The sequence below is a fragment of the Zalophus californianus genome, chromosome 10, assembly GCF_009762305.2.
Source record: "Zalophus californianus isolate mZalCal1 chromosome 10, mZalCal1.pri.v2, whole genome shotgun sequence".
Classification (NCBI taxonomy): domain Eukaryota; kingdom Metazoa; phylum Chordata; class Mammalia; order Carnivora; family Otariidae; genus Zalophus; species Zalophus californianus.
The window spans coordinates 88,638,960-88,655,397 of NC_045604.1; the positions used below are offsets into that span (position 1 = coordinate 88,638,960).

Below are 16,438 nucleotides of genomic sequence, written 5' to 3' on the forward strand. Positions count from 1 at the left end.
CAAAGGCAGATGCTTAACCAACTGAGCCACCCAGGCGCCCCTCCCCCAACCATTTTAAAGTGAAAACTATTCTCAGCTTACTGGCCATACAAAAATAGGCAGTGAGCTAGATTGCACCTGTAGGCTATTGTTTGCTGACCCCTGGTAATATGCATAGTTTACTTACTGTGGGTTTTTTTTTTATTAAAAAAAACATTAACTTTGGAAGGCACTATCACCTTTGAATTTTAGTCATTGTGGATTTTACTGTGGAAGGCAATTCTACACATACGTCTGCTTTTCTACCTCCTGCTATTGAATTTTTTTTTACTTGCTACGTCTTTTGAAATCTAGGAAGATCTTTTTTTCAAGCCATTACTCTATTGCTGGGACAGCCATTTACTTTTTCACTAACTCAGTGTATATTTATGAAGCACCTACTGTGTGGCAGGCAGCTAGCAAGAAGGGTGCTGGAGCCGGGGGAGTGATGGCTATGATACCCTTGGTCTCTGCCCCTTTGGAACTCTCTGGCTGGCGGGGATGAGGTCAGTAATGCGCAGTGCTTGGAAGATCACAGCGTGCATTGGAGGTGTGGAGGCGAGCACTGATTTCCGTGGGTCCCATAATAAATGCATCACACAGGTGGCCCAAGTGCCATACATAGTCAGTATCCTGGGAAACAGGACGGCAGTTCACAATCATGGTGTCGGGCGTTTGAGTGTAGCCATGGCAGAAACCTCTCCAGAAATCGGTCTGCGATCAGAGTTAGAAATTATCGGGCCAATTGGAGATTCTCCTTTGACCCTATGTCCTAGTTGAAGCATCTCTGTCTTTTATGGTGAGCTGAACTACTTCAGATTGGAAGCATTTCCGTTTTCTCGTGGCCTGGGAGGGGAGCTGATTGAGACTCCTGTTAGCCACAGCTGCAAGGTGCGAGGTTACCACAACCAGTCAAGGGGGGAGGGGGGGCGGTGGACATCAAGGTCTGCACAGCCCTGCTGCTGTGAGGCTTTGGGAATTATGAGGAAAGAAGGTTATGCTTTCCCAAAAAGTAATAAAGAAATTAATACTCTGGCCTGCTATAAGCCTTGTCTGAATGACTCGTGAAATTACACGGTGGTGTGCATAGGAAAAAACAAACCCCAGAGTAAAATGGCAGGCGGGAAGTGCTTTCCTGCTTCGTATTGTTTTCCCAGTTACAGACAGGAAACATTTGAGTGTGTTTTCAAGCACAGAACACTGGACACAAAGAGGGCTCTGACAAAGCAGAAAAAAGGCCCATATACAAAAAGTTTAGGTCCGCGTAACAAAATGTCAGATTTAAAACAATCTGATTTAGCAAGTATTATTTTTTAAATTTTTGAATCACTTTGTAAGGTGCCTTGAAAAGTTTAATATGTTGCTCCCCCTCTTTGCTTTATTAATGAATTTTTAAAATCTGATCAAAAATCACATCTCAGATGGGGTGCCTGGGTGGCTCAGTGGGTTACGTGTCTGCCTTCGGCTTAAGGCACGATCCCAGGGTCCTGGGATCAAGTCCCGCATCGGGCTCCTTGTTCAGCAGAGAGCCTGCTTCTCCCTTTGCCTGTTCCCCCTGCTTGTGCTCTCTCACTTTCTCTCTCTCAAGTAAATAAATAAATAAAATCTTTTTTAAAAAAAAATCACATCTCAGTAAAAACCAAGTGGTTAATATAAATCCTTTGAATGGGCACCTTGGCCAGTATTCTGAATAATGGCTGGACTTTCCTTGGGTAAAAATTCCAGGTCTCTGGTGAAGATGAACACTTCGAGACAGTTCAGCATACAAAGGGCTGAGCCTTGGACCAGTTACAGTGGGGATGAGGAAGATCAAGTCATTTGGACCACATATTGGAGGTAGGGACAGTGGTGGTTCCCTAAAATTAAGGTAGGGAGAGCATAGGCCAGTGGGGGTATCTTTGTGTGAAGGAGCCACCCCCAATTTGTATATTGCATTCCAGAATCATGTTTTGTCACTTAAAAGTAATCTTTCCTAGATATCCTGTGTTCATGGATTGCAAGATTTACTATTATTAAAATGTCCATACTACCCAGAGCTGTCTACACTTTCAGTACAGTTCCTATCAAAATTCCAGTGGCATTTTTCACAGAAAGAGAAAAATACTTCTAAAATCCAGATGCGACCACAATAGGCCCGAATTGCCAAAATAATCCTGAGCAAAAAGAACGAGGCTGGAGCCATCACACTTCCTGATTCCAAACTACTTGACCCTTGAACAAACAACATGGGTTTGAATAGCTTACATACAGATTTTTTACAGTCCAGTACAGTAAATGTATTCTCTCTTTCTTACAAGTTGCTTAATAACATTTTCTTTTCTCTAACTTAATTTATGCTAAGAATACAGTGAATGATGCAGGTGACATAAAATATGTTAATCAGTGAGGCTTCTGGTCAACAGTAGGGCTATCAGTAGTTAAGCTTTCGGAGAGTTAAAATTTATATGCCGATTTTTGACTGTACAGGGGTCGACACATCTAACTCCTGTGTTGTTCAAGGGTCCACTGTATGTTACAGAGCTGTCGTAATCAAAATAGTATGGTATTGGTATAAAAGAATACATAAATCAATGGAAGATTTGAGAGCCCAGAAATAAATCCATATATAAATAGTCATCTAATCTTTGGCAAGGGCACCAAGAATGCACAATGGGGAGAGGATAGTCTCTTAATGGATAGTGTTGGGAAAAGAAGGCAAACCGGACCCCTACCTTGTACCAGTCTAAAAACTTAACTCAAAATGGATTAAAGACTTAAATGTAATACTTGGAAACATAAATCTCTTAGAAGAAAATATAGGGAAGAACTTCCTTGACATCCATCTTGGCAGTGATTTTTTGGATATGACCCCAAAGGCACTGTCATCTACATCAAACTAAAAAGCTTCTGCACAGCAAAGAGGCAATCAAAATGAAAAAGCAACCTACATACAGAATGGGAAAAAATATTTGCAAATTGTAAATACAGGGCTAATATCCAAAATACATAATGAATTCATACCACTCAATGGTAAAAAGTGAATAACCTGGTTTAAAAATGGGCAAAAGACCTAATTAGACATTTTTCCAAAGAAGATGTTCATGTGGCCAACAGGTATATGAATAGGTGCTCAACATCACTAATAATCAGGGAAATGCAAATCAAAACCATAATGAGTTATCACCTCACACCTGTAAGAATGGCTATCATAAAAGAGGCAAGAGATAGCAAATGTTGGTGACAATATGGAGAAATTGGGACCCATGTATACTTTGGTGAGAACATAGTCATTATGGAAAACAGTATAGAGGTTCCACAGAAAATTAAAAAATAGAGCTACCATATGATCTAGCAATCCCACTTGCTGAATATATATCTGAAGAAAATGAAATCAGTATCTCAAAAATATCTGAACTCCTGTATTCATTACAGCCTTATTCACAATAACTAAGATAAGGAAACAACCTAAGTGTTGGTTGATGGATGAATGGATAAAGAATATGTGGGGAGTGTGAGTGTGATACATATAGATATACACATACATCACACCCACACACTAGAATATTGTTGAGCCCTGAGAAAGAAGGAAATCTAGGCTCTGGGGATTATAATAATACTATATTGTATACTTGAAATTTGCTAAGAGAGTAGATCTTAAGCATTCTCACAACTACTGTTAGAAAAAAGGGAACTGTGGAAGGTGATTAACCTGATTAGGGTAATCATTTCACAATATATATACAAACTGAATTATCACATTATACACTTTAAATATATATATAACATATATAAATATAGTTTTATTTGTCAATTATAGCTCCGTAGGGCTGGTAAAGCTCAGTGAAGTAATTGTTCCTGATAATAGGTAATTTTTAATAATTTTGGTGAATTTTTAAAAACTGGTTAAAAAGATACATTGTGGGGGTGCCTGCATGGCTTAGTTGGTTAAACATCAACTCTTGATTTGGCTCAGGTCATGATCTCAGGGTCATGAGATGGAGCCCTGCGCCCAGTGGGGAGTCAGCTTGAGGTGCTCTCCTCCCTCTGCCCCTCCCCCTGCATGTGCATGTGTGCATGTGTGCTGTCTCTCTCAAATAAATAAACAAGTCTTTTGAAAAAAAGATATATTAGATTTCTCTCTAAAATTAATTTTATCGGAGCGCCTGGGTGGCTCAGTCGGTTAAGCGTCTACCTTTGACTCAGGTCCTGATCCCAGGGTCCTGGGATCGAGTCCTGCATGGGGCTCCCTGCTCAGTGGGGAGTCCGCTTCTCCCTCTCCCTCTGCCCTTCCCCCCCTGCTCATGCTCTCTCTCTCTCTCTCTCTCTCTCAAATAAATAAAAGAAATCTTTAAAAAACTTTAAAAAATAAAATTAATTTTATCAATGTAATATAGATTGTCCACAAAGGCAGGAAACATAGGTTGAATTTATTTTTAAGCAATATGTTAACATTTTCATATAATATGTTCCATATATATCTCCATCTCCAGATAGCTTTTTAGGTAGAGTACCTGTAAATTTAAAGCAAAGGGTTTAGTTGTTAATTTGAAAGAAGGACAGTAAATTATACAAATTTGTTTTGTATTCTGGATACTCTGAGTTATGTATTCTGTTATACTTTTGTGCAGATTGGCAGTTGGACCCATTGTTTTAAGTCAGAGTTATGCTTCACTTGAAGTTACGCATCACTTGAAACCATATCAAGCATATCACTGAAAAATGTAACATACGTGTTTTTTAAAATTTGAAACTATGTATACATGTAGTTTAAAAAGTTAAGTAACAGTAAAAGATTTCTCACAGTGGGTTCTCTACTATTCCCACTCTGCGAGGTGCGATTCCCCAACCCCAGAGGCAACTATTTTCAAATTTCTGTTTATCACTCATATCTACATTTATAGATAATATGTAAACTGCTATCCTTCAAGTTATCAAGCTTTAGTTATTACTTATTGGCTTCCTGTCGTGATGAATGAGGGTTTCGTGCACTTGTGTGACTTTTTTCTCTGCTTTTGCTCCCTTATCCTTCCAATACAGTTATATTACAATTTTTGGATATATTTCTGTCTGATGTTTACATCATTATATCCAATAAATTATTTGCAGCTAAGCATAGTAGTGTACTATGACTCTTTCTAATGGACTTTTTGTTTTTTCCTGAAGTTAATACTTAATTTGTTCTTACATTTGCTTTATTTTCTTTATGGCTGTTGCGGTGCCGTGCTCATAAATGTTCAGACCCCCTCCCCGAAAAAAAAGCCCTAATTTGTATTGTTTGCATTTGTTTGTATTGTATTTGATTTTTCATTTCAAATTACCAGTGTGAGGTCACTGAACAAGTTGCTGGGAAAAGATGCACACAGTTGGTTCTCAGCTATTAGTAACTTTCTCATACCTGCTAATGGCCCACATTGGGATTTTAAAAATTAAGTTTTTCTCTTCTGTTATATTTTTAAAATAATTTTGTCTCATCAAAGGACTTATTGGCTCTGAATCTCTTCTTTTGAACTCTGAATGTTTCAGTAGGCCTTGGGGACTTTTATCTGTGTATACTCATACTTACAGAAGGAAGAGATTTCAGAGTTCTGTCCCAGGTATACAGGGCCCTGGCCAGAGAAGGTGAGGCCGAAGTGACACAATCTAGCGGTGCTACGTTGCTAGAGGAGAGACAAGGCTATCGGTGAGCAGGAGTCACGGTGAAGCTATGGAGGTCTCATGCCAGGTATGTCCCTGCGAGGCTGGCCCGTCAGGGTTCTTTATGAGGCTGGTTGCTTGAGCTCCTAGTCAGCTGGGGCCCTGCTCCACTTCCCTAACTGGCATGACTACTTAGTTTGGCGCTTCCGCAATGCCTGGCACCATGCATGCCAAGCAAGGGCTGGGATGGCATATTTTGGCCCGCTGCTTGCAGAACTTGTTCATGAGTTGAAAGTTGGGCTCCTCTGAAAGCTGGGGCCCTGAACTCATCTCCAGGCTCTGCTCCGGTGGACCTGGGAGGTATCAGAGTTCTGGTTGCCTGCAGAAATTGGTGTGTGAGCCATTGCCATTGGCATCTCTATGCTAACAAGGACACTGCAGTGACAACTGGTCTTGGAATCCTTTGTGACAAGGCCAGCTTTTACTTGACCTGCCATCGCCCAAGTGTGGGCTGGAGGTGTGCACCTCAGGCAGCTGGCTGGCACTGCTCTGAGCTTAGCAATATTTTGAGCTCATCCTAAGGGGGTCCCATCCACTCTCTGGCCAAATGGCTTTTCCTTCTCTTGCATTAGATTCGTTCATGGGCAAGATCATGCAGCCTTCCATTCTGCAATAAATCTTATTTAAAAGGCTTCAAAATTCTGGTTCATTGATGGTCTTCCCCTTTCCCCAACTCCCCCAACGTTCAGGGCTGAAACAGACTTTTCCTTTTCCCTTTAAAAGTTTCCTTGTTCAGGGCGCCTGGGTGGCTCAGTTGGTTAAGTGACTGCCTTCGGCTCAGGTCATGATCCTGGAGTCCCAGGATCGAGTCCCGCCATCAGGCTTCCCGCTTAGCAGGGAGTCTACTTCTCCCTCTGACCCTCCCCCCTCTCATGCTCTCTCTATCCCTCATTCTCTTTCTCAAATAAATAAATAAAATCTTTTTTAAAAAAAGTTTCCTTGTTCATTTCAATGGGAGTTGGGTTAGGGATGTTCATTGACTTGGCTTCAATCACTGTTTAAACTGGAAGTCCCAATATGGCACCTCGGTTGCCGTCATTTTGGGCTTATGTATGGCAGTGATGCTGCCCTTTGGGACTGCAGAAGAAAGTCTTCTTAACAAAGTACTGTGATCTGGCACCAGAGGCTCAGGCAGCTCTGAAGGCTCCTGCGCTGATTGTTGGGCGGCAGGTCGGCTTTCTGGAAAGGTCTGCGGAGTTAATGTAGTTAATGGTGGTTGGAAGGCATAGGTGGGGGGAAGCTGTGAAAATACTTTGTTTCTTATTAAGGGCAGGATGAGATACCTGAAGGAGGGAATGCTCAGTTGTTACTGTCTTGAATATGTATTGTTGACTCCTGTTCCTGCATTTGTGACAAACCTGTTTCAATGCGGCCATGCAACTCAGAAATGATCATTTTAAGAAATGAAGTTTAAGATTCTCTAAGCAGGCTTTTCTTAAAGGGTAGTCTGTGGGTCTGGGGCCATGGAATTCTGGGCAGGAGGGGCTTCTTCAGAACGCAGTAGGATCTTGCTCCGGACCTGCTGAATTAGAATAGTGATGAGTCCCGGAAACTGGCATTTTACGTCGGCACACTACCCCCCTCCCACCCCCCTGCCAGGGATTCTGTATAGCCCAAGTCAGGGACCAACTGGTTCTCTGCAAACTTTGGTTTTTCTTTGGTTTTGCTTAAGCAGCCCTCTGATGTCAACATCGGTGGAGTTTCTGCCCACGTTATCATTCATTCCTGCCCATTTTGTTTTAAGCTCCGGGATGAGAATTACTGAATTTCCTGAGTTGCTTTGCATTTCTGGATTCCTAACTCTGAACTTTTGATTCCTTCCCCCACAGAGCCGAGAAAACAGAAGTCCTCAGTGAAGATCTGTTACAGGTAACAAAATAAAAACCTTTTTCAAGTGCTTTGTTTAAAGAGGAAAACCAAACCAAACCAAACCAAACCAAACCTCATAGGTGAGAACTGAAGTGGATGTGTGTATGTATTCTCTGAAACAGAATAAAATTGATCAACGTGGTTCTGAGCAGGAATGAAAAGCAGTTGGGTTGTATGGTGATAAAAGGGGATCTGAAACTTTGGTGTCATGTTATGAAGTTCAGATGGGGCTAGTCCTGCTTTCAAGTGCCAGGTGTTGGGGTGGGGGCTGGGGAGGGGCCTGTCTAGTCCGGCCGGTCCCCTGGCACTGCGGCCTGGTCATGGGTCCCGGGCAGGTGGAGGGACTGTCGTTCACTGCTGGGATGGCGTCCTTGATGGCACGGGCCCGGCCAGTGGCAGCAGAGGGCCCCACTGGCTCCAACCTAGAGTTTCCACTTCTCCTTCCCTCTCACGCTATTGTTCTCCAGTTCTGGGCTGAGCTGGGTCCCCAGGGACTTAGAGTCTTGGTGACAGGGACCAGATCTGGTGGAACCACTCTGAGGCCCTGAGGTGGCCTGTCGTCCACCTGGATGTCTTTTCCTCTCCGTAGGGAGGGGTGTTTCCTGTGGGGACCTCAGCCAGGGCCACTGCACTTCTCTGTCAACAGGCTTCCCAAACTTTGGGGCTGGGAGTGTCCCCCAGAAGGCCTGGACCCTTTGTACACATGCCTTCGCTCAACCTCAGCCCCCCTGCGTCCCCGCCCACCCCAGAGCACAGCGGGAAGGACAGAGCCCCTCCTGCACTGAGGTTTCTCTGAAGCCTCCTTGCTCATGTCATTTCCATAACCCACAGCAGGTGTGTGCACTTGACCCCTGAAGACCAAAGATCCGCTCCCAGGTGACCCCCCCCCGCCGGCTCTCCCTAGGGAGAGAAGGAGCCAGCATAGTTTAGAAGAATGTTACTTGTACCACCCCGTGTCAGAACAGACCTCTTGATTATGACAGCCAGCCACAGGTACAAGATTTTAAGAGCCCCCTTTTTTTTAAAGGACCAGAAGTCTTTATTAAGGCTTAGGCTTTTTTTCCCCCTAGATGTATTAGACAATCATATTCTTAATAATATTTCCTCACTGGCTTTTACCACGTATTTCAACTTCATTTTCAGACTTCCAGCAATGTTGTTTGGTCTTAGTTAACCTTTAACTCGACTGGGTTTTCACGTCCGTGTTCTGTCTCCCACATCCCACACCAGTAAGAGACACGATCTCATTGAATCCCTGAAGCCCCAAGATGCGGCCAGAGGGCCTCGCAGGCAGTTTGAGGACAGCAGAGTTCCTGTGGAAGGCAGGCGGCAACTGTCTGCGCTTGAGGGACAAGCATCCACTGGGGCCCCAAGAGTTCGCCGGTTTCTAGGAACACCTCATTTCATGACACAGATACTTACTCCACATCTGCCATCATTGCTACAGATGTTTTCCCCTTCTTTGGCTATAAAGAAGGAGAGTAATGGGTAAAAGTATGGAGTCTGGAGCCTCCCTACCCAGGTCTGCCCTTGACTTGCTCTGTGGCCTCAGGGATTTACTGAACCCACCCTAAACCCAAGTGCCTCAGTTTCCACTTCACTAAAATGAGGATAATGGCAGTATCCACCCCTTAGGGTTATTAGCAGGAGTTAATGGGTTAAACAGGAGAGCAGGAGGGATAAGCCATGGAGATTTGTTTGTTTCTGGTGTGAAACTTCCCTTAACTTGCTCTGTGTCCTCCTGCCTCTTAGATCAGTTCAAGAGGCTCTATGTTGCCTGTTTTTTGCTCATTAGTAAGTTCATTTTGCTCATGTGGAGTTTCCCTGGGAGGCTATGAATCCTGGGAGGGCGAGAAGCACAACTTATTTACTGTTGTTTTTGTTATACCTGCACGGGAACTTGATACATATTTGTCCTTTCAACAAATATTAAATGAGCACCTTCCATTCGTGAACCAGACAGTGTTCCGGGCATTCGGGAGAAATCAGTGAACAAAAGAGACCAAGGTCCCCATCCCTGTGGACTTGACAATTTTCTAGTAGAAATCAGAATCAAAATGAAATGGAGTTGGGCGGGGGTTGTTTTGGTTTTGATTTTACCTGTTTTCATGGCAAATAAAGAATGTGTATTAGTTTTCCAGTGTTTTAAAATCTGGTCATTATTAAGATTAGGGGGAGGTGATGGGGCATCTGCTCCTTATATGCCTGCCAGATCAGGGTCCTGGTGGTCGGGCCTTGGCTCTGAAGAAAAGCTGCTGGGGCAGTGAGGACCTTCAAGAAAGAAGCACACAACCATATCATTGGGTAAAAAGTTGTGGGGTAAAAATGCATTCTGCTTTGAATTTGTTGATTTTTCTTTAAAATAGAAAGCATCCCTAAGGGCCTGCACTCAGTCTTAATGAGTCATCAGAATACACATTTTTGGCATTCCTTCCCTGACAAGCAGCTCTCTTTGCCATAAACAGCCATATCCCAGCAGTAATATTTTGGGAAACTAAATCATAATGCATGGGTCCCCTAAGTCAGTGTTTCTTACTGTTGGCTGTCCCTTCTGCTTTAGAGGCTTATTGAAAACAAAAACAAAGCCAACAACCCACCCTGAACCCAATAAGGAATCATTCTGAAGACACTGACCTTGAGTGGAAATTGTGGAACATTGATTTTGATCCTTCAGCCTGATGTCCTGTGCGCGGAAGGCGCTGTCGCCGTCTGCAGGAGGTCGCTTCTGAACGTCCCTGTGGCTTTTTCCACTTGGCAGTGGGCCTGGGCCTGAGGTGTTCATTTGCACTCCTGCAGGCTGGAGCCGGGGCTTTGCTGGTACTGTGGTGTGTAACTAGGCTGCCACCACTCTTTCTGATAGTAGGTTTTAGTCCAGACTCTGCTCCCTCCCTGTGCACAGACTTGGCCCTTGAGAGATGGAAACCCCTCGGTGTAAGGGAGGTCGAGGCTCTCCACCAGGGGCTATTGCATTTGCCCTCTGGGGGGGATGTTGGACAATGTGTGGCAACATCTTCGGTTGTCACACCTCAGGGAATGGGGTGCTACTGGCATCTAGTAGGGAGAGGCCAGAGATGAGGCTAAACACACCATAATACACAGGACAGCCCTCCCCCCCCAGAATTATCTGGCCCCTGAGAACTCCTGGTGTAAGTGAATGAGGACCATTTCCATGTACATCCAAGAGCTAAACACTTAGACCACGGGGTGCTTTTTCTGCCTACGGGCCAGCGCCACAAACGAAGCGGCTGGGTGTGTTCTTCAGCCCCTGCAAATGGCTCGTTTGTCTCTGTTTTGTCAGATCGAGCGGCGCCTGGACACGGTCCGGTCAGTGTGCCACCATTCGCACAAGCGTCTGATGGCGTGTTTCCAGGGCCAGCATGGGACGGACGCCGAGAGGAGATACGTGAGTAGTGGGTGTGACCCAGGGCTGTTGTTCATGTGTCTCGATGAGGCTTTGCACCCTGCAGGCCCTTGGTTTTTCTCAGGCAGATGCAGCAGTGTTGCCTGCAGATTTGTACCTTATATTGCCATTTACTCTTGTGACGCCTGCCTGACCAGAACATTCTTTTGTGCTTAAGACATCGCTGAGCTGAAAGCCCTGCTCACACTGAATTTTCTCCAGGTGCTTTTAAAGACTCAATGAGCCATTTGTCGTTGGTAAGACAATGGAGATGTCTGTTAAGAATGCTTTGATGGCAAAAAAGCTGAAAGCCTGTCTTAAATGGACTTAGAAAATGGACATAATTTATTGGCTTACTAACCGAAATGTCCAGAAGCTGGGGTGGACTTGAGGTGAAACTTGGGCTAGCATTTCAGTGGTGTAACCAAACCCCACTTTCTTCTCTTCTGTCCCTTCTGCCTTCTTCAGTGTCTGCTTTATCCCTAAATAGGCTCCTCTCATGGTCGCGGGTTGGCTACCAGGAGCTTCCATGGGCTACTTGCTTCCTTGTGCGTGTTCAGCAGGAATAGAAAGTGTGCCTTACAGTAGTTTTCTTAATGGAGTGGGAAATCTTCTTTTTCCAAGTCCTTGGCAGGTAGAAACCACCTTCCATTGCGTTGGTCCGTACTGAGCCATATTTCCCATTCCGGAACATTCCCATTCCACCCTGATCACCGTGGGCAGGGGCGAGCTTGGTGAGGAGGTGGGATGTGCTGGTTGGTTAAGCTAATCAGGGCCCAGCCTTAGAACGTGGGCTGTGGAGCTACCTACGGCTCACGGGCTTTACTGAGACCAGGGTGGATCCCTAAGAGAAATCAGGATGCTGTCGTAGAGAGGAAGAGGGATGAACTCCAGGAGAACCATCGAATGTGTCCCTTTGGCCAAAGCATCCGACTCCTGTGCCACCAGCAGCAGTGCTCATGGGGCCGTCCCATTCTTGGGTTTCCGAGATCCTAGCTCAGGAGCACGTGCTAACCCTTGGAAGCCCACGTACCATTAAGGTGATAGTTTCAGGGGCAGCTATGATTTGCCATAGTGTTTTGTCTGTCACCGGATGTCTCACAAGGAAGAACCGGCATGCAGATGATCTGTGTCGCCCTTCTTTCATGTTTCCTTACAGACATTTATGGGACGTCTAGACAACAGGGTTATTCCTCTCTTGTGCAATACTTAGTTGGCCGCCCTAGGTAGAGACCAAAGAGTGGAACTTTGCATGCACCCACGACGGCAGGAATGCCTGCTGCAGGTCCGGTCCCGCAGAACCAGACCCAGTCCCCTGGTGCTGTCCCCACGGCTCCTCTACTTCTCTTGCCACGGCTTCTGTTCTACCTACCCTTTTCACATGGTGCCCTAAGGCTCTGTCCTCCTTAGTCCCCCAGCCGCATTCCTTGGGCCACCTCCTCTGTTCTCATGGCTTCTAGCTGATGTGTTTATGCCAGGGACATCTAAACCATTTCAACCAAGCAAAAACACTTCCTTGCCTAGATGTCTATTTTAGTGGGCGTAACTAGTTCTTCCTTCTGTATTGACTCTTAAGTTCCACCCACCCTATTATGCAAGCCAGAAACTGTAGGGTTACCTTACGTTCCCTTTCGTTTCGTCCTCACCCCCCCCCACAGCTGCTTGAGTAGCAAGTCCTGTGATTGGGAATATCTTTGGACTTCCTCCCCTCTGCTCCATCTCTGCCACCTTCGCCTTAAAGCAGAACCTGATTACCTCTCGCCTGGATGGTGTGGGCACCTCCTGAGCTCCAGCTCCGGTCTCTGGTTCCCTTTCTTTCCAGCACGTCTCCAGCCAGATCACCAGAAGGCTCTGAAATACACATCAATACTCTCATCCTCCTGCCTGAAAAAAAGTCTTAGCTTCGTGGTTCTCCAGAGGGACCAGAATTACACCCATGGGGAGATTTGGAAATATGTGGAGACATTTTGGGTTGCCGTAGGACCTGGGGGACGCTACTGGCTTTTGGACGGAGGGGACTGAGATGCCGAGCATTCTGCGGTGCCTGGAGGGATAGTTTCACACCGGAAGTGGCCCCTGATGCCCGTGGTGCCTCTTCGAGGGGCACTGGCTGCTTCCCACTGGCGGGATTAGAGTCCAAGCTCTTCAGCATGACAAGCCCTTCATAATCTGACCCCATTTCCGCGGACAGTCCCGGTGTCTCCCGCTTCCTCTGTGTGCCTTTGTCCCTCATGTTGTTATATCTGGTCGCTCCCTCTGACTGATGGAAGATACAACCTAGGTGTCCCACATACTCCTTAAAAACAAATTAAACAAGTATTGATCAAACACCTACTATGTACAAGTGCTAGAGATAGAAAATGAAGAAGAGATAGTCTCCACCTTAAAGGTGCTCACAGCCGGTTGGGGAGAGAGACACACAAAGGGATCATTATAAAATGACATGCGTAACAAAGTGTGCACAGGGTATCATGGGAGGACCAAGAATGGGCATCACGGGAGGAGAGAGGTAGTCAGGTGAGGCTGCCTGGAGGAGGTGGTGGTCCAGCCATAAAGGAGGGCAATGAGCGGCAGGTGATGGGCATATTCTAGGCAGCGGGGGCAAAGGTGCCTGGCCCTCATTTCTAAAACCTAATGCCTGGGGCTTCCTTTTCCAACCTGGAACGGAAGAGCCAAAGACAGAACTCTGAGGCTGTCTACACTGTGCACATGGGAGGGGCAGTCACCATAGAAACGATAGGAGATAGGCGACCACAGAGGTCGTACAATGAGGAGAAAATGGCGGCAGTCTCTAGGGCTCTAGAATACACAGGAGGAGCCCCCAAAGACCCCACGAGAAGCTCCCATGCGTGTGCAGAGGCAAGACTTGGCGGGGGGGTGTCTTCTCAGCCCAAGACATGGGCACGGCAGAGCTTCTGTCGTGCGTCATGTGAGACCTGGAGTGCCTGGTTTTTGTGCAGTTGGCACGCATTTTATAAATTATGACGTTAGAACTTTTTAAATGACTCCCTGGTGATAAAAAAAGCTGTCCGTGCCTAGGAAGTGCTTAGCCGTGTTCGTGGAGGAGCATGGCGGCGGTAGATAGCAACTTCATCAAGGAGCACAGGGTTAAATAAGCGGAATATCCTTATTTGTATACATAAGGAAACAGGATTGTTGTGGCTTTGGGGTCAGAGCCTGGAAACCAAAAGGCTGTTTATAGCTGGGAGCTTGAATGATACTTGCAATGGAGACTCCTCTTTTATGATTTCTTTTTGTCCAGAGCTCCAGAGTTGCACAAAGTCTATTTCTCCTGATTATTACATTTATCCTAGATTTAAATTCCCTCTGAAAGGCAGCATTACTGGGGTGCCTGGCCAGCACAGTTGGCTGAGCGTCCAGCTCTTGGTTTTGGCTCAGGTCATGGTCTCAGGGTCGTGAGATTGGGCCCCACGTTGTGTTCTGCCCTCAGTAGAGTCTGCTTGGGATTCTCTCCCTCTCCCTCTGCCCCTCCCCACCCCTGCTCATGCGCTCACTCTCTCTAAAATAAGATAAATAAATCTTAAAAAAAAAAAAGGCAGGCAGCCTTACAAAAGTGAATGAATTACCCTCACTATGATCAAGGCATGCTGCCCGCTTTCTCCTCTCTCCCTGGTCTGGAAGTGTAGAAACTGAGAGGCAGGTGGGGCAGGTGAAGCCTGTTATTTACTTATTTGAAAACAACTTGAGAAGACAAGAGATGGGTAAATATAGTTGTTGTTATTTATCTTTGCATTTCAATATACTGTTTCGAATAGGCTGCCTATTTACATGGTAAAAATCCAGTACATACAGAAGAACATAAAGCGAGGTCTCTCCCGGTCCTGTTCCCCAGGCGTCCTGCTGCCTTCTCCGGAATGACCAGTGCTGGTAGTTTCTTGTATAGCCTTCCGGAGATATTCTCTACAATGCAAGCAAATGCAGTGCAAGTTGTATTGCATGGAGCCCTCTGAAAGCAGGAAAGGCAGGTGACATGCGAGAGGTCAAGGCTTCACAATGCCACAGCAGGATGTACCCTGCGTCTTTGCCACGAGGGCCCTTTCTACTGGGGAGTCAAAACCACGTGGAGCACTGCAGCACTGAGCCCATTTTTTGGTTAACAGATTGTGTGTTATCGCCAATCCCTGGTACTTTCCAGGCCCCTTCTACCCGTATTCTGAGATGAGCCATCAGCCAGTGGTGGAAAGGTGCTGACCTGAGGCTCAGGCCGTGGGCACGGAGGTCTGGCTCTGCTGCCCCTCACTGGGGTGTCCGGCCAGTCCACCTGACCTCCCTGGGCTTCAGGTCCCTTGACTGGACAAGTAGAACATTAATCAGATGATCCTTATGGTCATGTCCAGCTGAACAACAAATCTCTGATAGGAAAATGCATGGCTTTGTGCTTAAATACCTTAAAAAAACTTTTTTAGATATTTAGCCAGATACTTTTAGATACTTAACTGAAGCTATATCGTTATGATTACAGCCAAATTAAAAGCCAGTTTAAGAATGAGTAGTCTAGGAGCGCCTGGGTGGCAGAGTTGGTTAAATGACCTACTCTTGGTTTTGGCTCAGGTCGTTATCTCAAGGTCATGAGATTGAGCCTTGTGTCAGGCTCAGCATGAGTCTGCTTAAGACTTTCTCTCCCTTTCCTCTGGCCCCTCCCCCCACTCTCTCTCTCTCTCAAAATAAATAAATCTCAAAAAAAGAGTATTCTAGCAAAAGTTTTTGAAATTGAGCATTTTATTGCACTTATTTGTTAAGATCATCAGAGAGCGAAGTCTGTGTCTTCTGTTCCTAGTGTCTGGGACACAGCATGCACTTGATTAATTAAAAATAACAGCTAACAGCAACCACAACAATAATACTAGCAGCCAGCACTTACTGAGCACTTACCACGTGCTGGGCACTTGACATTGAATATCCCCGTAGACGGGCAGCCCTAGGACACCTGCGCTATTACCGTGCCTCTGTATCATCCAGGCATGAGGACACAGATACAGAGGTCCCATAGCTTCTACCTGCGAGACCAGAATCTGAACCCAGACAGGCTGTCTCTTACCTGTGAGGTTTGCCTGGAGGAGAAATCCCTGAAGGGTGACCTGAAGCAGGTCATCGAGAATGCAGGTGTCAATAATAGTGAAATCAACACACTGTCTTCTGCCTTCCAGAAAAAACTCCCTCTGACCGCTCTCGCTCAGAACATGCAAGAAGCATCGACTCAACTGGAAGAGTCTCTGCTGGGGTAAGAGTCAGCTGCTTTTAGAGAGAGAGCCCTGTGCCCTGCGGGGCAGTGGGAGTGGGTGGGCGGACGAGGTGTGTGGCAGCTGTCTGTGTGACAGAGGGACCGTGAGCGTGATGGCGTGGCTCATCCACCGGGAGAACAGCACAGTCTCTGTGGGGAAAAAGTGGGGTCTGGGCCATTGGGATGGTAGAGAATCTTCCATTTAGTAGGAGCAAGACTAGAGATGGGTTGAAAGG

At 45.9% G+C, this 16,438-nt stretch overlaps 1 protein-coding gene across 7 annotated transcripts in view; it reads left to right on the forward strand.

Moving 5' to 3' along the window:
• Positions 1-16,438, forward strand: part of ARHGAP17 (Rho GTPase activating protein 17) — an 84,109-nt gene that overhangs the window by 26,277 nt on the left and 41,394 nt on the right. For 6 of the 7 annotated variants that reach the window (XR_003522992.1, XR_003522994.1, XM_027610970.1 and 3 more), the window contains exons 2-4: positions 7,521-7,560; positions 10,859-10,963; positions 16,129-16,202. Coding sequence is in view for 5 of the 7 variants with exons in the window: in XM_027610970.1 (XP_027466771.1) it covers positions 7,521-7,560; positions 10,859-10,963; positions 16,129-16,202 (219 nt within the window). In the remaining 2 variants the exon portion in view is untranslated. Of the gene's footprint in view, positions 1-5,365; positions 5,720-7,520; positions 7,561-10,858; positions 10,964-16,128; positions 16,203-16,438 lie in introns of those variants that run through there. The other variant, XM_027610971.1, reaches the window with a different exon arrangement.